Below are 22,751 nucleotides of genomic sequence, written 5' to 3' on the forward strand. Positions count from 1 at the left end.
CCAAACCCCAATAAACTACTGGTCCAATCGAACTGCAAATAATTAGTCCTAATTGCCTCCACCCTCCTCTCTTGGGAGTGAAAAGTCAAAGGGCAGAGCTGCTGACGCAAATGTCAAGGGACAAATGCGGAGGCTTGAAACAGCTGGGAACCTGCCCCCAGCGAGGTCACCAGATCCCTGAACACTGTGTCCCCCGGGGCAGCTGGGATTGCTGTTCTCAAAGCACCCAAGGTGAGGGGTTTCTGTGGCTCTTCTCTCCTGCCTCCAAGGTCACCAGAACCTGATGGCGATTAATCAGGCTCTCGGGGGAAAGCTTAGCCTTCTGCCTGATAACTTGATTCTGGTCTTTTGAGCCTCCTCTACCTTCTACAAAGAGGGGAAAAGACCTCTGTCTCTTATGAGGGGGATCTTGGCTCCAAATCCTCTTCTGGATTGGCACACCTTGACAGTTCTAGAAGTCTGTACACAGTGGTGACCCCCAGTGGTCAGTACAGGATTTGAACTTGGGCCTGGGGCTGGGCTGCCACCAGCCTAACTGCAGCTTGAGGAGGCCCAGGCCTTGGATAGAGCAAGAGCAGCTTGGGGATTTGGCTTTGGTCAAGGTTATTTACTAGGTCTTAATTTTTCCTCCCTGAATTGTGGATAGACTCAGCCGAAATATCCCACTGTTGGCAGATCAGGGTCAGCATGTCTAAGGATGAACTCATCGTCTCCTGGCCCCAAACCTGCTCCTCCTCCGGACTTCCCTGTTTCCATTAATAGCACTGCCACCACCCAGTCCCTGGAGCTCCAAACCTTGTCATCTTCAGCCCCTCCTCCCTGGACCAGGCAACTGCCCTGCCTGTCCTCACTCTGCGGGCCACCCTTCCATCCTCCAGCCGGTTGGCTTTTTTGTGTGCTCAACAGTGCCACCCAGGGGCCAGGCCCAATCACATGATCCAACACCTGCTGACTTTGTGACTTGGGGCAAGACTCAGCTTCCTTGGCTATAAAGTGAGAATAATCATTTCATAGGATAATGTGTGACTCAACTGACTGAATGTACTTGAAAACCCTACCATGTAAGAAGTTCCTTGACACAGGGGATTTTTACACATCATGTCCTCCAAAGCCTACATATTGCAAACAAGGAAAGTGAGGCCCAGAGAGCCAGGGAGAGAGAACTGACAGGGTGTTGAACACCGAGTATCTTTACAATACACTGCAGAGCCAGCCGAGACCTTGGAAATTCCTAGAGGTTTTAGTATTTCTTCCTCCCCCATCATTCCATTCTAGAACCCAAAATTAAAGGCTGCCTCTGGGTTCATTAGGCCCATCCCCTGCCTCCGGGGGCAGGTACACCTGGCAGGTGTTGAGGTCATTTGGCCATAGGAAATAATTCTGAGACGGGACACCCATAGGTCGTGTAGAGAAGTCTGAGTCAGGGCAGCCTGTGGTGTAGAGTTCCAAGTGAGGCTCAGCACACAGCCACCTGCCTGAGGGGCATGGCCTCGTGTTAGAGGTTAAAACGGGTAGGGGTCTCTCCTGTAACCCCGCTGCCATCCTTCCCCTGTCACTCTTACCCCAGTGTCCGCGTTCTTCTTAGGGTCAGGAAGTCAAGCATAGGCTGATCCAGCTCGATGTGATCCAGGCCTGATTCCCTGCGGGCAGATGTCCCTTTCATCACCCTGTGGGTCAGGACCTGGATTCTACACGCTCCCTTCAAATGAGCAGCCGGAGCCTATCCAGGAAAGAGGGTCACAATTATTACCAGATTCCCAAAGGGGACTTTTTAATCCCTGAAGAGACCACAGCAGGAACATCAGCTAGAAAGGCTTTTAGAATGAGGTGGACAGGCCATTGTAGAGTCCTTGGTCAGCTGTCCTCCAAGACCATGGTTTTCAAATGGATGGATGCTTTTGTTCCCAGGGGACATGAAGCAGCATCTACAGACAGTTTCTGTTGTCACAACTGGAGAATTAGTACTGCTGGGTGTTTTTAGTGGGTCAGGACCAAAGATGATGTTCACAGCCTCTTTTGTGCTCAGGACAGACAGGACAGTCAGCTGATGGGTACAGACCTGGCCTTCAGTTTTTGTAATGATCTTGGTGTTCCTGTCCCCCTGTGCAGCCCAGGGAAGTTTCTAGAATAGTCCATGCTGACTTCCCAACTCTTTCAACAAGGACAAGCAGGCTCTGGAAGGACATCAAGGACCAGGCACTCACCATCCCATTTCTCGAGCCTCAGGTCTGCTGGATGTGCATGGAGTCCCTGGCACTGAATTCATGGGGCAGCGAGGAGCAAAATGGCTCTCATAGCTCTCTTCAGAACCATCCCTCAACCTCGGGGTGGGGTGGGGAGGGCTGTTCCCTTCTTGAGGAGCAGAGGCAGGAATACCTTGGCAGGGCCAGGAAGCCTCTGCTACTCCAGTGGTCACATGGGCTCCTTTGGCCCGCCAAACACCATTCCTATATAAACCACTGCCTTCTCCCTGGGACTCACTGGTGTCCCCAAATGGAACTCCACCTGACCCCTAGAGCTCTGCCAGGGTGCGTTATACAGCTCTGGTATCAGAGCTTCTCATATAACCCAGGTGTCTGCTCTGGGGTGAGTGACAGCAAGTGACCCTGAGAGCCCATTCTGGAACTGCTTGTGTGTCTGGGGACTCACAAACATGCTCACCCTCTGTCTCATCTCAACAGAGGACACTACCTTCCCCACCATGGTGATGATGTCAGTCAAGCTGTGGGTAGTGGCAATGGGCCTGGCCCTGGACCCCAGCTGCTGCAGCCTCTGACGAGACCAGGCAGGCAGTTTTCCGAAAAAGAGATGCAGCAATGACCGTAGAGCCCAGCCCTGGAGAAATGAGGAACCCCGAGTTCCTGAATGCAGTTGAGGTCTAAGGGATCTGGGGTTCTAGAAAAGTCTCCAGTTGACTCAGGGGCCACTGCTTCTTTGGGTCACATCCATCTGGAAATCCATGTTCCCCGGCATTTTTTACCTTACCTTTCTTTTCACCATGTTGCCACTGTGTGTGTGTGTGTGTGTGTGTGTGTGTGTGTGTGTGTGTGTATAGCTACAGCCTGCCCTGGTGCTACCACCCAGAAGATCACTCTCAGCTTCTAGCAGTCTTCTATCTTAAGGGCCTCAGAGCTGGAGAGGGGCGGTGATGGCCTGGCTTTCCTGTCCGTAGGATGTTCCTGCCATTTCCTTACTGGACCAGGGCCCTGAAAGAAGGGCTGGGAGCTTGGCTTCTGCCTGAAAAATGGTCTTTGCAAGGACCCTCAAAACTCTCTGGCTAATCCAGTCCCTCCCCAGCTTTTCTGTCATTTCCTGCCACAACCTGGCTCTTCTCTTTCTTTCCCTGTGTTTTCCAGCCATGCCAGCTGCTGGGGTCTGGACTGCAGTGCACAGGGCTCAGTCCCAGATGGAGCTTTCAGTGTGGGGATGATAGGAGGAGCTACCTCCCTAGAGGCACTTTGGCTGGAGTTTGGGGCATTTGTATCCATCCTTCTGAAATAACTGAATCCTCTGAACTCCCTAAGCTTGAGGCTGGTAGTCACTGCTGTTGAGATGCCTCATCCTTCAGGCCTGTGCCTGTTTTAGTTGGGTGTGTGGTTCAGGTGAGCTGACATGGCTGGACTGTGACAGACCTCAGGGAGGCCACAGGGGTGCTTCACCAGGGGCCCTGCGGCTCTCAGCTCACTCCACATAGCATCCACCCTCTGACCCGCTCCTTGTGTCAGGGAATGTTCCTTAAGCTTGTCTCCCCTCCATGAGGATGACAGTCAAAACCTGTCCCAGCCTTCTGGTGATGTGTACTTCATCTTCTTCCCCCCAGCAAGATCCACTAACACGTAACTAACACTGGTCACAGATGGTGGGGGACCCGCCTCCACCGCCACACTGTTGCAAATCCTGGGCCAGAAAGCTATCCTAGAATCCATCTGGCCCAGCCCTGTTGTATCTTAGAACTTTCTGAAATCAAGGCTCAGAGAAAAAAATGACCATGCTAAGTGGTCACACAGAGCAGCTGGGGAGGGGGTTGGGAGCTTCCTGGTGGCAAGGGCAGTGGACTAGCAGGTCCCTGAGAGTAAAATGAGGAGGGACTGCAGAGAGGAGAGGGAGAGAGGAGAGGGAAAGAGGCCTTGGAGGTTTATTCTAGGCACACAAATGCTCTCCCTCTAATCCTTACCCCCTCCTTTATTTTCCAGCAGCAGCGATAAAAGCCAGGAAATAGATGTGGATTGAAGGCCTATAATGGGCTTAGTTAGTGCTGTGACCTGCTGCTGAGTTATGTAACTCCTATTTGTTATCGGCTTGGATGAAATTTCCATTGAAGCAGCTCACTAAGCTGATTCCGTGACATTTCCTTTAGCATGCTCAGAGGCAGCAGAAATTCCTCTGCAACTTCAAAGCACAGAAATTGTGGTATGGACACTTCCACAAATCCCTTAGGCCAATGTTTCTCTTATCCATCTCAAAACCTGCTCACTTCAGCACCAGCCTCATGACTGGGTCCCTGGCTGCCTAGGCTATAAGCTACCTCGGTAGAGCTGAATAAAAGTGTTTTCCTGCCCCTAGTGAAGGAGTGAGGAAGAGCACCAGGGCAGTGGGAAAGAACAGGAAGGGTGAAGTGGGGGTAAGAGGGAGCAGGGAGTCAATGAGTCCAGAGTTCCAGGCTCATGTCTGCTGTTGTGCTCTTGGCTTTGGGCTTCCTGGCACTCGGAAGGTTAACACCAGTATGGTGCCACCTTGTGCTGAAAAGGGAGAAGAGCCTGATCTCTTCGTGGCTCAGTGGGTCTCCTTCACCCAACTTCTTTCCTGCTCTGTGAGTGATGGGGTCTGTAATTCAAGGACTCTCCCTCATTACACCTCATCTCTTACCCCATCATCTCAGTTGCTAAAGGGGACCTAGGAAGGTGTCTAAAGGTATTGATCCTTGCCCAGATCCCCCAGGAAACACAAGTGTTTGAGCTGCCCCAGAGTAAAGCTTGCCTTTTGGTAAAGAATGCTTTATGCTGCTACTCCCAGTTCTCTGTGAAAAGTCCTGGGTAGCTTCTCCAAGAGGGAAGCATGGATGCCCCCACACACAAATAGACCCCTACCTCTGCCCCCACAGATGCAGACCAAACCAAAAATCATGGAAGGCCAGTAGCTGAAAATTCACTCCAAAATTTGAAACTCAAACCATAAATCCATGTCTGGGATGGTTCAAAGATAAAAGAAAGCAGGCTTGTTGACAGCAGGCAATGGGAAAAGAAAACGAGGCCTCTGCATCGAAGCATAAAGGCATCTTGTTAACTGCTGAGTGACACATGGTCTCATGTTTTCTTGAAACAAAGAATGTCGAGATTACCACTGTGGTGCCAAGGAGGAAAACCGGGGTTCTAACTGTTACTCTGCTCAAGGGTGTCTGTGCCTGAGATGCCCTGCTAATATTTCCAAAGATGCAATTTTGCCTTCTTGCTTGGCAAGAGTACTACTAAGCTTTAAAGTCATACCAAAAACATAGAAGCCTTCTGGACACCATTCCCCGCTCTGTTGTACATTTGATGCTAATTTTACTTAGTCCTGTGTCTGTTCTCCATTCAATTATATGTGCCGAGTTTGGTTCTTGTCATAAAGCATTATGAGCAACAGGTGGCAAGTATAAATGAACGGTATCTAAAAATGTCAACTTTACCACTATTTCCACGCTTCTCTCTCTGTGTTAGGAATGGAATTAGCCCATAGATGTAAAATGTAGTCTCCCTGTGTTTTTTCAGAATAAACCTCTTTTTCTTTATTTAAACTGGGGATGGCAGGGCAACAAGGAAAGGTATCTCACGGGGTCAAAGAACCTCTGCTTCTTTGGGAACCACCTTCCTCTGAGGACCACACAAGGCTTGAAACACTAATAAACAGATGGGAAATTCTTGCAGCCAAATGTTATTTTTATCACATTGTAAGTGGACAACATTCCAGGGTCACGTGTTCAACCCCTGCTTTGAATACGCTTGATTACATGTTAGCTTTTCCCATCAACCTGTGCTCCTCTTATTCATCTACCCATCGACCTGTGGGACCCCAGGAGGGCGGCTGCTGAGTGCCCCACTGGCCTGGGGCGTGCTGCAGCGAGGGGACACTATGGGAAGGTCACAAATTAGCAACCGGTGGGCCAGGACTGGAAGGCAGGTCTTAACCCCATGTGTAGCAGCTCCATGTCCAGGTGATCTGCTTTCAACCACTGGGGTGCCTTCTCATCTGTCAGACCTGCCCACCAGAAGGCAGGGCACTTCCCATGGCCAGGCCTCTGGATAACTTGGGCTCAGTAATGCTCTCCATAGTGGGTTCTCTGCAGATCACCTGTGATTCTTTTGGACACACACCTGGAAAAACTAGATGTCATGAAAATGACATCCTTCCTATGAGAACTATGAGACCTGTCTTCCCAAGCAATTCAGGCTCATCAGAGTAGACATGGTCTACCCTTGTAAGGTAGCAGCAAGTTTAAATATCCCAATCTTCAACTGCCCTGGAATCAGAAACTAAGGACTCTGAAGCTGAGGTGAGGGTAAAGCTCACAGTCACCACATAAAGGCCAAGAACAAATGCTTTGTCTCCTGGGAAACAAGATGTTTGGGATCCAGATGGGCTGCTCTCATTCCTTTTTCTTTCTTTCTCTCTCTTTTTTTTATGTTTTGAAACAGGGTTTCTCTGTATAGCCTTGGCTGTTCTGGACTCATTTTGTAGACCAGGCCGACCTCGAACTCACAGAGTTCTGTCTGCTTTCTTCTCCCAAGTGCTGGGATTACAGGTAGGCACATGCCTGGCTGCTGCTCTCATTCTTGTAAGCAAATGTTACCAACTTGATCAGAATGACGTGGTAACTCCAGATGCAAGCAGGAGAAACCTCACCATGCAATAGCTCCAGGGCGTATCATAGCCACAGCTCCCTCTTCTGGCCTGACTGGGAACTGCCACTTCTGGGTGAGATTACCGTACCCACAGTCAGGGTATATCTTGTTTTCTATTTTAGGGCCTAAACTCAAATCACAACTCTTTTTAGCTCTGTGGGTGGAAGCTATTATGCTGCTTTTAGCTGGCCAAAAAAAGCAAAGAACTAAAATATTTGGCTTCAGTGTCTCCTTTGATAAACTGGAAATCCTAAGTATTCCAGCGCTCCTTAACCCAACCCCACTGTCTCTTACTCTGTGAGTTCAAGAACAACCTAGTCTATACAGAAAGTTCCAGGGAAGCCAAGGCCAGTAAGTAGAGTTTGTATCAAAAGAATAAAATAAAAAATAAAGATTATTATTATTGTGAAGAAGCGGAAGTAGTCTTCGGTAGGCGTGATTGTGCACACCTTTAATCCCAGCACTCAGGAGGGAGGGGCATGTGGATGTCCGAGTTGGAGGCAAGGAGGAGAAAGAGGAGGGAAAAGGGAAGAGAAGAACTACTTCACCGTTACTAAATTTTAATTCTTAAAATTACCACCCCCAATGTGTGAGTGAGTGTGCGAGTGCATGTGTGTGCGTGTGTACCGCATACATGCCAAGGTCACAGACGACTTGCAGAGGTCATTTTTCATATGGGTTCTGAGGAGTGATCTTAAGCACCTTTATCACTGTGTCAACTCACTGGCAGCAAATCTCACCATTCACCAAAATGCACTTATCTTGAAAACATAATCAAAACACATTGGTATCACATTAAACACCACTGCAATAAACGCTGTGCTGCTGTGAGATCCCCTTCATAATCATTCATGTTCTCACATCCCTGAGCAAGTGTGTCACACGTGTCAAAAATACACACTGCAACATGTCTGTGGCCTCTGAGTTATCAATCGCAGGAGGCCGAGTGCAGAGTTTACTCAGTGTTCCTGTCAGCTGAAGCCCTCCTGACCACTGCCATGTGTCCTCTGGACTTGTAAGCCACAGACAAGTCTAAATGGCCCCTGCTCACTTTTAGCCAGTGTAAAGAACTACAATCTTCGCTCTCAGAGATGATGTTTTATGGGAGATGTTACTGGACTTTCAGATAGAAACCAAGTCTAGAGCCCCAAGAAAGGAAAAAACAAAGCACACTGGAGCTCACGTTTCATATACATATTTATATATATTTCATGTACAAAGTTACATTCCGAACCCCAGGGATTCCATAGTAGAAATAAATACTGAGCTAACTGTACTGCTAACTGAGCTTTTGCGCATAGAAACAAAGCGCCTAAGAGACAAGAGGGACGCTCGAGAGCCCAGGCTATGAGGCAAGGGGAGCTCTGGCTGTCTAGGACAAAAACAAAGTTAGGACATAAACAGTTAAAACATATTCAAATATTGAGAAATAATGCGACAAAATCATTAATAAAACTTCATTTTTTTTAGAGAAAGAAAAAGACAATTAGTGTTACAGAATAGCACAACCCTGTTAGAAAAGCATTTATGATTTCAACATTTATCTCCTTCTCTTCCCATCTTATAAAGTGGGACGCAGTCAGCCCCTTTCCCAACATGATCAATTAAGAACCCTACATCTGATTGAGTCCTTTGGTAATAGTCATAATACTTACTAGGAAATAAATATCCATTTCCATGGCATTTTCAAGACACACATTCTTTTTAGGTTAGTATGAGGCATTTTGTTCTGTTATGAAGGCTGAAAGTTAAGTGGTCTCTTCTTAGCTTCACAAGAAAGAACAAAGCAACTGAGAGTGCATTTTAACCTTTCCACAGCAAACACATTCCATCTGAGTAGTGATGCGCTGCACACTCTGTGCTGAAATGCTTTTCACTCCCAGCAAGCTGCAACTTATAATAGATACATACTATTTTCCAGTTTGGATCTATATGAGTTAAGAGAAAGACATTCTCAAAACTGAGTTCTAGAAAAGTCTCCTTTTGGCTCACAGAGATTTTAACCTGCACTTCCTAGCACATTGAAACATGCAATGCTGCTGTTTTTATAGACCAACAATGGCTGTACATTGGTAATTTCATATGTTTCAGCCTCATGTACAATCCAGATGTAACAAAACAAGAACTCTCAGTGCTCTGCCTTCTTCCTCTAAAAGTCAGGTTTTGTTTTTTTGTTTTGTTTTTTTTTTTTGTTTTTTTTTTTTTTGTTTTTTTGCATGGGAGACTGCCCAGAGGCACTCAAGCCTCCTCTGCCTTGTGGTGACTATGACAGTTTAGACCCTTTCACTGTTTGCAACCATTTTACATTCTGGCACTTCTTCCAAAGATTACCCCCTTGGCCAAAATAAGCATCACAAGAATATATGTTATGGAGTAGAGAGCAAGAAGCAGAATTACAAATGTAAGCCCAGCCCTTAAAACAATCTGTACAGATGCATCTGCTTTCTCTGCTCCTTGAAATTAGTTCGCAGGGCCACAGCAATTTGGGATCTTGAGCTAAAATCAACATGCATCGACAGTCTGCACGTGAAGTCAACGTCACTAAGTTTCAAAGAAACAGTCATAATCAGGGTAACACAAATGCATGTGTCTTCTTTAGCTTCTGATTTCCTGAGTTACTCTGGACCACACAAACAGGTAAAGAGCTTCTGAACAACAATGAAGGGGTCTGACTCTAGGACATTTCTTGGGATTAAAATTCCCCAACTTTGGTGTCTCCTTAGGAATTTATACAACATTTTAATAAATGTTAATGCTTTTAAAAAAGTATTTGCCCCAAGTAACTCAGATTTAAAATAAAGACATAGCGAACAAGCTATGGAAAAGTGATCTGCTCTGAAGAAAAATGAATAAGTAGATCAAACAAAATATTATCCTCTATGATAATATAATATGCTTTATCAAAACAGGTGTTTTTCTCTTAAAACATACAGGGGCCACATTTTAGAGTGTGCCCAATGTGCTTTAAATACAAAAGCCTCCCATGCTCATTAGGTCCCATGTGTTTTAGGATCTAGCCTAATCATGTATATGCACAAAAAAAAAAAAAAATTCACTGGTATACTTTTTACAGATAATTTTGTATCACAAGTCAGGGGTGTGTGTGTCCTTGTTATGTTAAGAATGCTTAGACAACTAGAAATCTGTGTTTGATTTCTTGTCTATGAAGTGGTCCTTCCTTTCAATGACCAGAGGATCTGTTTCCTGTATGTTTTAATTTTTAAAATAGCACTTAAAATTATATTTAACTTTGCTTGCAGCAGTGGGTAAGAAATGGTAAATCATACTTTTTCAGAAAGCTTGAGAGAGGAAAAAAAAACCTATAGCATCGTTTTTGAAAATGCATAAGGTTATCAGTTAAAACTAGATTTGCACCTACTTTTTCAAATGGATTTTGTGAATGGAAAGACTAATGCTGACTTTGCTGGCTTCCACCAGCACTTCCCTTGGAGGTGGCATTTTAAGCAGAGTACAAATGCTGAAGCATTATTTTATACCAAGCGAGCATTAGGTGTTTGATAACTTAACACAGAACAAAAGAAATCAACTTTTCTAATCATTCTGCATTCAGCTAATTGGGCTGAATCCACAGCCACCACACTGTCCCCTCCTTAACAGGTTAAGAGCAGCCTAGGAACATTTAGCTAACATGTACATTTTTTTTCCATGGAAAAGTGAAATCAATTACCACCATCCTCTAAGACAAGGAATACAAAACACAGTTTCCTTTTAGAACATCCTTCCAGTATTGAAGTGTCCTCCACACTTCCCAGAATATTTCCTAAGCTTCAGATAATACATTTCTTAAACGTCAGTATGAAAATGGGTGAAATTAGTCTAAAAAAATGACAATATTCAGAGAAGCAGGCTTCATAAACTTTAGAGTTCTAACGAGACAGGAACAAGAAATTTTATTTAAATAGTGTAGCCTTAATTTCTTTAATATAAAACCCCCCAAATCTGATGAAAACAAAGTTTTATATACCATATAAACAAGATTTGTCAGAATTGAAAGTGAAAGTAATTTACACTTAGCTCTTAGCCCTCTTGGGACATTTAGAGAAATCCTGATAATCCATCTGTTATTAGTGTGTCAATTCTATAATACACTAGGGAAAACTCTATTGTACTTACTGGTACAGTTTCATTTATTAAGTCTTTTCCATTAGTTCCATTATTAGTGACAGCTAAAACATGACCTCATCAATTAAGTGAGTGACATTAGACTGTGGCAGAGCAAACCACATTTGGATTGCTTCCTGTAATTCACCAGTTTGCAGAAAGTAAACATTCTTTGATTTGTTCATGATATACTGAAATTTCCTATTAACACTGGTGCAGTAAACTAGCTCGCTCCTCTGTATTGTTACCATAGGACAGATTTTGTAATATAAAGGTAACAGGGAAAAATGCTCACATATTGTGTGGTGAAACGTCTTTCACAAAAAAGAGCATTAAATAAAGGGAAAAGAAAAAATAAACCATGCAGAAGAGGCAGCTTCCTCATCTCCACTGGCCTCTCATAGGCTCACTCGTTGCCACACATCACTTGCCACACTATTAGGTGACTCCTTTCTGCTTTGGTGACCGAAGGTTCCAGTGGAAGATCCTCTCCAAGCAGTTCAGATTCTCCACCTTCATCACCTAAGGGAACATAAGGAAACTGAGGTTAGGGTGAATACAGAAAATACAAAAGCTGTAAACTGGACTCATAGGTAGCCTATGAACTTGATGCACAAAGGTTGTGTGATTTCTACTGCAGAGAACACAGTAAAGAGTACCAGGGGGCTGGAGATAAGAGAGATTAAGAGCACTTGATAGTCTTCCAGAGGGCCAGTTACCTATGTGGGGCAGCTCACAACCATCTGTAACTAGGGTTCCAGGAGATCTGACTCCCTCTTCTGGTTTCCAAGGGTACCCATACACACATGGTGCACTTACATACATGCACACACACAAATGAAAAAAAAAGTACAAGAAGAGTTGGGGGCCAGTGAGATGGCTTAGTGGATAAAAGCCTTTGCCACCACATGGTGGAAGGAAAGAACTAATTCACATAAACTGCCTCTGATCTCCATATGTACGCCACAGTGGATATACATGCACACTAAATGTAAGAATGACAAAAAAATATGAGAACCAGAATCTTCACCTATACTCACCCAGACCAGTGCTTGACTTCTGAAATTCCTTTTTCCTTTCATTCATGAAAGCTAGTTCACAATACTACGCTGGACAGACATCACAACATGTCTGCTAACTGATAACAGAACTGAGAGATGAGAAAAGCAAATGTATCCAGTTCTGTGCTTTTCCAAAATGAATATTCTACTCTTGTTTACTCCAAATTAAGAAAGCATAAATATGGAGCATATTAACTACGGCCCACGAGGTCCTGCTGGTTCTCGGTGACCTGGGGTAAATTCTCCATCCGAGACAATGAGCACTGCACAGGCACTGCTGCTCCTCTCCACAAGCTCGCAGCAGCCAGCCTGCTTGCAGAGCAAAGGTTATTCTGGTACAATCTAGCTGACAACTTGTTTAGTGGGATGAATTCTTCAGCAGAACCCAGAGAATGTGCACACTAAGAAATAAAGATATTCCACCGAAGTACTGGGATTTTGTAATGTTTCAATTTGAGGTTAGCAGAAGAAAATGACACCACTGACTAAAAATAGAGGAAAAGAAATAACAGAATACACACATTTTTCTCTGAATGACATTTCCCAAAAAAAATAGCCTTTTCTTAGCAATGTCAAAATATAGTGGGCATGCTAAGGTCAAAAAGTCAAGTTTCTCCAACTAAAATATAACAATATGTAAGAAAAAATAAGTTTTGCTCTTTTTTTTAAGGTTTATTTACTTTTATGTGTTAGATGTTCTGCCTGCACATCTGAGTACCATGTGCATGCAGTGCCCAAGAAGGCCAGAAGGTGGTACTGAATCCCACAGCACCGGAGGAAACCTCCATATGCATGCTGGGGATAGAACAAGGGTCCTCTGGAAGAGCAGCTAGGGCTCTTAACGCCTGAGCCATCTCTCCAGCCCCAAGTTTGTCTCTTAAATTTTAAATATTTATAATGGGCCAGGTGTTGTGGAGCATGCCTTTAATCTGGGCACTCCAGGCAAATGTGGGCATTGAGTTTCAAGCTAGCCTGGTCTAGAAGAGTCAACTGTAAGCCAGCAGGGCCACACAATGAAGTGGCTGAGACAAAGGTTGCTAGTTACTTGCTTTCTGAGCTGTTTTGAAGACTGTTAATATCTTGTTTCCCCGGGTCTCTATATCCTAATTTAAGCTGAGCCCCTACAAATACAGGAATGCTGGCATAAATTCCTTATTGTTAAAACATTACAGAAAATAAATAAGAACAGCAACAAGGTTAAATCCAAGGTGTTTTGTTGTTATTGTTTTTTTTTTTGTTTTTTTTTTTTTTGAGATAGCAGTTCACTTTGTACCCCTGGTGTCCTGGAACTCACTGCACAGACCAGGCTCCATCTGTCCCTGCCTTCACGGGTGTCGAGATTAAAAGTGTACTACCATGTTTTGTTTTTAAAAACAACATACTCACTATTAAAATTAGCATTTGCTTAAAAAAAAAGAGTATATTTTCCAGGCTGGATTACTAGAGATACTGCCAACCTGGTAAAGCAATTTTCATGCTATTTTCAGAGTCTGCAATGGGAAGCATTGGTGGAGGTGGGAACTGCAGAGATCTGACTAGCATATTCTTTAGTATGATTCCAACTGCCACACTTCACTCCAAGAAAAAGCTGTAACAATCACCTGACCTAAGGAGAGTCCCTACAGTTCCTTTACATAAAACAGTCCTCTGCCAGTAGTCACTTGAAATGCTTTAAAACTCTGGTGCTCTTGCTGGTATCAATCTCTAAACTTTACATTAATGCTTCTGGCCTACAGAAGTATGCCAAGAGCTTTAGCATTACATGTTCTGGTTTATACTGAACACACGTACACTATCACCAATGAGACCCTGCATTTTCTATTCTAATAAACATCCTTACTGTACTCTCTACAAGCATTTAATAACTTAGGACAATTTTAGTCCTTAGAATACTAAGACTCTGGTTTGACTACTGTGCTTGTTCGTAGCAGGCAAACATCTATTCGTACAGCGCTCCTTTTCCCTTTCCTATCTTCAGGCTGCTTCCATTTAGACAGTGCTGAGTGAACATGACTCTCCACACCTACTAGCTAATGGTTTCTCATAGTGCTGCTTCCGCTACTTTTGTCTTCATCATCACCAGCTGACTCAGATATCATCACCATCATCTCCTCCTCCTCTTTTGTTTTTATTGAGACAAGGTTTCTCTGTGAAATAGCCCTGGCTGTCCTGGACTTGCTTTGAAGACCAGAGATCTGCCAGCCTCTACCGCCTGAGTAATGGGATTAAAGGCATGTGCCACCACCCTCCCCTTTTTAAATAATTTATTTAATCTTATTTTGTGTGAATTGGTATGAGGCCTGGAACTGGAGTTACAGTTGTGAGCTGCCATGTGGGTGCTAGGAGTTGAACCCAGGTCCTTTGGAAGAGCAGACAGTGCTCTTAGCCATTGAGCCATCTCTCTAGCCCCGACTTCCACTTTTCCTAACTCATTTTGAATCTCTTGACTTGAACCTAAATACCTTCTACCCAAATCTAGCAACACTGCTTTCATCTCAAGTTCTGCAATTCTCCTTTGCTTGAAAGCGCAAATTTTACTTGTTGTGGTGCTTTGAATGAAAATGGCCCTCACAGACTCACTGGGAGTAGTAATTTTGGAGATGTGGCCTTGTTGGAGGTATGCTACAGGGGGTGGGCTTTGAGATTTTGGATGCTCAAACCAGCCCCAGCAGCTGCTGCCTACAGAGCAGAACTCTTGGCTCCCTCTCCAGCAGCACAGTATCTACATCTACCTGTGTGCCACCAAGCTCCCCATCACAATGATAACAGACCTCTGAGAGGTAAACCACCCCCAATTAAATGCTTTCCTTTATAACAGCTGCCGTGGTCTCTTCACAGCAACAAAAACCCTAACTAAGACCCTAGGAAAATACTTTCTTTTTCTCTTCTTTCTGTCTAAACAGACACAATTATATACAGTATATGAAGGTCTTCCATAACTCATCTTACCTTCCTTCTGGATGAGAAATCTGTACTCTCTGCTTTCACCTTTTTAAAAGACTTTCTTCAACTAAGATGGTTTCATCTGTCTAACCTTTTAGTCAAGCTGGGGTTTTGACATGCTCAGCGGTAAAGCATTTATCTAACATGTATGAAGTCCTGGTTTTAATACCCAACATTGGAAAACAAGACTCCACAAAACAAGCAAATAGAACAGAACCACCTCAGTCGAGCCTAAAACAAACAGACAAACAAACAAACAAACAAACAGGAATTGCTAATCCTCGGCCCTCACCACCCTGCTCTCTAATGCGATCCTTTAGATTATGGCTATTTGATACTGCCTCACTTCAAGCACCATTTCTTCTCTACCTTATCTTCCCTCCATGGGAAGAACTAACAGCTCTCCAGAATTTACAATATTTTAACTTGTTAATAGCCTAAGCTCTGTATTGTTCTATAAAACCTATTGGAAGTAAGCAAGTGTGGCAATGCACTCCTTTAACCCCAGCACTTGGAAGGCAGAAGCAGGATAATCTCTGAGTTTGAGGCCAGCCTGGTCTACAAAGCCAGCTCCACAACGTAATACAGAGACCTTATCTCAGAAAGACAAAAAATCTATTAAAAGGGGCTAGTGACTGAAGTGGAAGTTTCTGCTTTCCTTGAAGACCCCCTTTTGTCATCTGATGTTTTGCTGCAAGTGGGGCATGTATTTTGCTGGAGGTTGGCTTGTGACAGGGCACGTGATGTTTTGCTGTGAGCTCTTTCATGTGAGGGGTATGACTCTGGCCAGCTGCGAACATCTGTGGGTGGACTCTGAGAAGGGAAGATATATAGAAGCCCATGGACAGCAAGACATTGCTTTTTGGATTGATATCACTGCGCTGATCTTTGTGTTTTGACACTTGACTTCAAAGAGACAAACATTCCACAGAACTTCTGGGGCAACTGAGTCTTGTGGCTTTCATCGACTTGTGCTGATTTGTGTTGCGGCTTTGGACTGTTGTGTTGGTGTTGGCCTTTAGACTGTACTGCTGGTGTCCTGATGACTGAATTTGGTAATCCCATAAAGATCCATTGACCCTAATCAGTAGGAAGTACATAAAAGAGGTCTACAGCTCTTTTCTCTTCTAATTTCCTATCTAAGGTGGGGTGGGGGTGGGGTGGAAGAGGGGTAAAGGTGTTTAAGAACTCTAAATAAAGTAGGTTTGGTGAAAAATCTAAGCCTACAAGTGACTTAATTAATTTTAAGGCTGGCAAACTCAAGGTGAGAAAGTCAACAGATAAAATAATTTTGACATAATGTTTTATAAAGCATTATTTATTTATTTATTTATTTTGTGGGTGAAAAAACAGGTTTTGGGAGAGTGGACAGTTCACTCAAGGCCTTATGATTACAATTCTTCAGCTCTTCACATGAACCTAAACATAGACCTTTTATAATTTATAATGCTCTTTCAAATTACTGTTTTTTTGGTATGAGAGAAACATGTACACAGATATAATACATAATTAGAAACAGTAAAACATGCAAAATCCTTCTCCAAGTAAAAAGTTAAAAGAAAACTTAGAAGTCATTAACAGAGTGATTTCTTATTCACTGTGAGTAAAAACCCAACTCACAGAGCACAGTGGAAACTGACCTCCCAGAACCTAACACTTACCCATCCGGAAGTCAATGTAGCCTTCTCCTCCACTGATGACAAGCATAGACTTCAAGGGAGTCTGGCTACTGGGCTCCTGTGCAGATGACCCTGGTTTGTCAGGTGTTAGTTCTGTTCCACTTCCGCTACTTTGTGGGCTAATGACTTGACCTATTTTATACAGAAACAGAACAGTGAATATCACTCATCACAGATGTAGTAGGGAATACTATTTTTTAAATACCTTTTCAAAGTTAAATAAATCACATGGTTGACTCATGACTGTAATTGCAGCACTAGGGAGGGTGTGGCAGGAGGATGGCTATGAGTTCAAGGCCAGTGAAGGCCACAGAAATCTTGATTCAAAAAATAAAGTTAAGCTGGAAAATGTCCTGATTGCCTTTAGTCTAGGGGCTAATAAGGCGGAGGCAGGAGGATCTCTGTGAGTTGAAGGCCAGTGTGCTCAAGGCAGTGAGTTTGAGGCTGGCCAACAATGCATAGTAAAGTCCTGCCTCAAAAAGTTAAATAAACGAAAATGTAAATATTTAACACACAAGCATACAACATCAAGGTATTAGGAACGCTGGTTGGCTCTACATTACCAGAAAACCATTACATGAAGTTTTTAAGAGCCCATTTGAAAATCTTGAGTAAACCAATTTCAGACAGTTCTCTTAACCTCTGAGCCATCTCTCCAGTCCCCTGAGTAAACCAATTCAAAGTAAACAGCAGTTCAGTGAAGACACATGTATGACAAGGTTGATGGTCGCTGTCTGCTGCCAACTCTATCGTTCCACCTTTTGATCTGAGGGCAACAGAAGTTTCCCTTTTAAAGGTAAACATGAATGTTTAAGACAGAAAGGTCTTCACTTAAGCCTAGGAGTTGGCATATTTGTGCTAGTTTGAAAGAGAAATATCCTTTATAGGCACAAGTCCTTGAACATACAGTTCCTAATTAGTGGTACTGCTTAGGAAGGTGGTTTAGCTTGCTGGAGAAAGAACATCACTAGAAGCAAGAGGGCTCATAGTCTGCTCTTCTTTCAGTACGCTGTCTCTGCTGTTAAAGATGCAACCTCAGGCCCAGTGTGGTGATACATAGCTTTAATCCCAGCACTCAGGAGGTGGAGGCAGGTGGATTTCTGAGTTTGAGGCTAGCCTGGTCTACAGAGTGAGTTCCTGGACAGCCAAGGCTACACAGAGAGACCCTGTCTAAAAAAAAAAAAAAAGTTGTGATTTCTTAGCTTTCTGCTGCCACACTATACTATCCCTATTGTTACAGACTCCAAACCTCTAGAACTCTTTCTTTTCTAAGCTCCCTTGGTCATGGTATTTCATTATAGCATAAAAAGCAATATAATATTCATAACATTTTAAATATATTTTAAATCTAAGCCTATTTCTTTCATAGATAAGTACATCTAATTTTTAAACTTAGAGCATGTATATAAAATTGCTGCTAAATGTGCCAGTTGTTTTAAAGTTCAAATTCTAAGATTGAACCTTTGAGTATGAAATGGCATGGAAGAGAGAAACCTTTACATATTGTTCACAATATGAACAAATGAACAATCTCCCAAGACATTCCTCTTACAGAGCTTTGACTACAGGCGGGGGATGTAGCTCAGAAGCAGAGTGCTTGCCGAGAATGAATATCCAATCCCCAAAGCTGGGGGATGGTGCTGTGCACATGTGTGTGAGAGACAGATAAAGAAAGCTTTGACTGTGAGATACTTTTTCCTTTTCAGAATCTGCTGTCTTTCAGTCAAATCTCACAAACCACATGCCTGTTGGCACTAGCAGGACGCTGTCCTGTGATGTGATACACTATGAATTTACATTTTTAATTGAAAGTGAATGGGGTAGTGTGATGGGTTCCCACAGAGCTTCATTATTGCATTATTCAAGTTTACTCTGGAAGCCATCAAGCCTTCTACAGAAGAAGGCAAAGCATGAATGGAGCTACTGAAAGACGCTAATATAACAACTTCATCCTTAAGGCTAACTGGCCTATGACAAACAACAATGTTACTAATTCCACCTTTAGGCTTATACTCCAAAAGAAAAGTCTTCCACATACACAATAAGAAGGTTCAACCTTGGAGGATGGGGTGGCTCAGCTGATAAACTGCCTGGTGTACAGCCAAAGACGTGAGCTTGTATCTTCAGCGTATACATAAAAAGCTGCGCAAGAGCCAGGCATGGTGGTGTACACCTTTAATCCTGCACTTTAGAGGCAAAGGCAGGATCTCTGGGAGTTTAAGGCCAACCTGGTCTATAAAGCAGTCTAGGACAGCCAAGGCTACACAGAGAAACCCTGTCTCAAAAAACGAAAACAAACAACAAACAAAGCTTGGGCAAGGTGAGCATGTATAATGCCGGTGCTGAGGCACAGGCGCAGATGTGTAGGTACGTAGGTAGGCAGGTATCCCTGGAACTCACTGGCCAGCTACTCTAGCTAACCAGTCAGTCCTGGATTCAGTGAGGGACTCTCAAAAAATATGGTGGCGAGCAATTGAGGAAGACACCTGACATCAACCTCCACCTTCACACACATGCATGCATACACACATACATACACATACTCCACCACCACAACAGACACAAACACACACTCGGTATAGTGAAGCACATCTATAATTCTAGCACCTAGGAGGCTGCATTAGGAGTTTGAGAGTTCAAAGGCAACTGTAGTGAATTCCAAGCTAGTCTCTACTCTGTAGGTAGACTGTGGTGTTTCGGGATGGTCTTAAACTCACTATGTAGCTACAGATGATTTTTAATAATATACTGTGACAAAATATTACCATTGATTTTTAAAAGTAAGCAATGCCCCAAATATCTGTTCTAGGGAGTAGAGGAGACATTGCAAAATAACTTCATCCAAGTAATCTATTTTACTCCAATCACATCTCCATTATAGAATTTCCTTAGGTACTATATTGTGGGCAATTGTGAAATTGTGGGCAATCCTAGTAATTCGGTGTTTGGAGGGATGGTAAGACACAAGGAAGATAGACACAACAACATGCATATCTCAGTAGAACAGTCTAACTCACCTGGAACTGCCACAAAGAATTTCACAGCATCCCGGTGCCCGTGGAAGCAAAGCTGCGCATGTGCCATTGAACAGTAGGGTATAAATGTCCCTGGGGTTACTTTATCACTGTTTTCATCACCATATACACGGATTACACTTCCAGGGCGATTACCTGGAGTCCCTGAGGTTTTATTTGCTGCAACAGAAAAACCAAATACCAAGTATTTTCCTCTAGAAAATAGTACTGATGCAAGAGGTTACTGGTTAATCCTTAGGATATTATCTAAGAGCTACAGCCAGTAGAGATAACATAAGTGCAGCAACGCCAGCTCAAGGCAAAGCTGGAAAGAGATACAGCATGCTAGTTATTTTTAAGTACCTCAGTAATGGAGTAGGGGATTTTGCCAGTCTAACAATGACTAAGTTTCTATTAAGTTGAGGGAAACCACTGTAGTGAACAAAACAGAATTGAATCATAGTTAAATCTATATAATTTTGTTTTTTAGTCTTTAGGAAAATAAGCATCATATAAGCTATAGACAAAGGCATATTCTTAGATAAGATCTTTATAGTTCATCTCCTGATTTTTTTTTCTCCCATGGTAAGGACTGGGAAAGCTTTGCTTAAAAGCACCCAGGCACCACCATGAAGAAGCATGCATTTGTGCCAGGCTGACAGTTTGCTGAATTCCTGTAGAATGGCCAGACTTACAAAATACCCCTGATTCCATGGGTAAGTGAATGAAAGAAACATGATTGGTAACAAGAGTAAATAATGTAGATTAATGACAGTTTTAAGAGATGTTTCATGTTTTTATTGGAAGGAAAACGAAGTCTGAAAGAGAGTTTAGCTGCAACAAAAGATGATCAATAGACTAAGCTGCTGAGCAGTTGGTGGCTATGTAACAAATGTTTAAAGTAAAAACAAAAACAAAAAACACAAAATCTGCTGCAATGCAGTGATTGCGAGTGGGTGACACTGAACGACATTCAAAAGGGTGTTCTAAAGAAGAGGAGACAGCCTCACAGTGGCTCTGAGAAGCCAGGAAGAAGTTTGGTTCTGGATCTGCACTTACCCCTCAGCCCCAGTAAACGTCCCTGGTGGAGGATTACCGCTAAAGTGAGAGAGGAGGAAAGGGGACATGGGGAAGTGCACGACAGAAGGAGAAGCATTACTGCGAGCCACCACTCAGCCTCTTCCACGTGGCCCTACTGAGTCATGCCAACCTGGCAGAACACCAAATAACGTAACCAAGGCAAATACCTTTACTCAAAAACAATGATTTGATTTGTTATGATTTTACGAAACCATTTCAGTGAAATGAGATCAAAACCCTAAGAACTGATATGGAGTGCATACTAAAATTCTCCCTTTCTCAGTTTACCCCGAAGAAGCCGCCTTTAAATAATTATGCTAAATGCAACCCTCTTTTAAAGAGAAAAGGTAACCTAGACATCTTGGAATGTGTTAGGTTTAAGAAGTGCTTTGGACATGAAGACCTGTGAGTAACTGCATGAAAAACAAGGAGGGTTTGAGAACACAGATTCTTTAAGGGCCCCAAATCTACCTTCTGGTGTTCTCTCCTCCCTTCCACTGAACAAGGTAATTTATCAACTTATTTGATGGATTTAAGGTATTTTTCCCCAAAAACTATTTCTCACCTGTGCATTTTGCAACACAAAACACTCAATGGATGATCAGTGTAATGGAGTATCATGAGGAACATACAAGATACACTTTGTTCTCCAAAATACTAAAGCATATTCCTTTTAAACAGACAGCCTATCTTCAGTACAAGAAAAGACTCAGTGAACTGAGATCTCTCCCACAAGTTTTTTTAAAAAAAAAAAAAACAAACTCAAATACAACAAATGGGATAGCCATAACCATTAGCCAGAGTGAATGATAACTATGATGAATGAAATGTAGCGTTTCTGAATACTGGTGTAATAAAACTGAAGAGAAATGGACCTTTTATTTCAAAGATGAAATAGAGCTGTGACTCTTGAATTGAGAAAAAGAGCTTCCTACAAAATAAGAACACTGAAATATAGACAATGGTCTGGATACTTACAAGCTGACTCTGTAGAGTGTGTAAACTCATTTCTGCATTGTCACAGATGTGCCAAAATCTAAACAGTTCCTTCAGTCTAAATTCTAGGCACCACTATTTCCTGCAATTCTTTGACTTGTGACAGTTACTTTAAAATATACTTACTTTCTGTCAATGGGATGGAGATAATGACACCGTTTCCTGTCCCCACCCACAAACGATTGCAAGACACCATAAGGGCTGTTATTCTTACAAAAGAGAAGCCCAGTTTTCCAGTACCTGTAGGGGAGGGAGAGGAAAAACCTTTTATTGAGAAACTAGAGAAAATGAGATTCCAAATCTCCAGGAGTCTCTGGTTTAAAACCAACAAAGAAGTAGCCAGCAACAGTGGCACATGCCTATGATCCCAGTACTCAGGAAGACCAAGAAAGGTGGATCTCTGTTTGTTCAAGGCCAGCCTGGTCTACAAAGCGAATCCAGAGCAGCCAAGGCTACACAGAGAAACCCTGTCTCAAAAAAATAAACAAGCAAAAAACAACAAAGAACAAAGTGTGCTGGAAAGGTGTACATCAAAGCAAAGCAAATGTGTGTGTGTGTGTGTGTGTGTGTTGTGTGTGTGTGTGTGTGTGTCAAGTCTCATGCATAGGATGGCTCTGAACTCTGAACTAAGTAAGTAGCCAAGGCTATCCCTGAATTTGTGATTCTTCTGCCTCTACCTCACCAGTGGTGCGATTATAGGTGGGTGTTAGGGTTGTGCTCAACCCTAAGCAAATTCTTAAGCAAAGTCTGCTCAACTCAAAGCAAATTCTTATTGGTTTTACTATCTGACAAGTCAAGGCTAATGGAAAAAGAAAATTCTATATATGGCTGCTTTTACTTTATCAACTAGAAGGAAAGTACAGACAAAACAAGAGTATATAAAAAAATACAGCTCAAAATTCAATTAAGGGAGCTTCAAACCCCCCCCCAAAAAAAAGCAAACATTAAATAAAGGTAAGTAACAACAAACCAAAAGTT

General features: G+C 43.1%; 1 protein-coding gene across 15 annotated transcripts in view; it reads right to left on the bottom strand.

Moving 5' to 3' along the window:
* Positions 1-8,057: 8,057 nt before the first annotated feature.
* Positions 8,058-22,751, bottom strand: part of Spag9 (sperm associated antigen 9) — a 130,054-nt gene continuing 115,360 nt past the window's right edge. For 9 of the 15 annotated variants that reach the window (XM_021643104.2, XM_021643101.2, XM_060386959.1 and 6 more), the window contains 5 exons: positions 21,900-22,013; positions 20,757-20,795; positions 19,701-19,877; positions 16,666-16,815; positions 8,058-11,522 (listed from right to left, as the gene is read on the bottom strand). In XM_021643104.2, coding sequence (XP_021498779.1) covers positions 11,407-11,522; positions 16,666-16,815; positions 19,701-19,877; positions 20,757-20,795; positions 21,900-22,013 — 596 coding nt within the window. In that variant the 3' untranslated portion in view covers positions 8,058-11,406. The remainder of the gene's footprint in view (positions 11,523-16,665; positions 16,816-19,700; positions 19,878-20,756; positions 20,796-21,899; positions 22,014-22,751) is intronic. The other 6 variants (XM_060386960.1, XM_021643109.2, XM_060386963.1 and 3 more) reach the window with 1 other exon arrangement.

Source organism: Meriones unguiculatus, chromosome 7 (assembly GCF_030254825.1).
Source record: "Meriones unguiculatus strain TT.TT164.6M chromosome 7, Bangor_MerUng_6.1, whole genome shotgun sequence".
NCBI lineage: Eukaryota > Metazoa > Chordata > Mammalia > Rodentia > Muridae > Meriones > Meriones unguiculatus.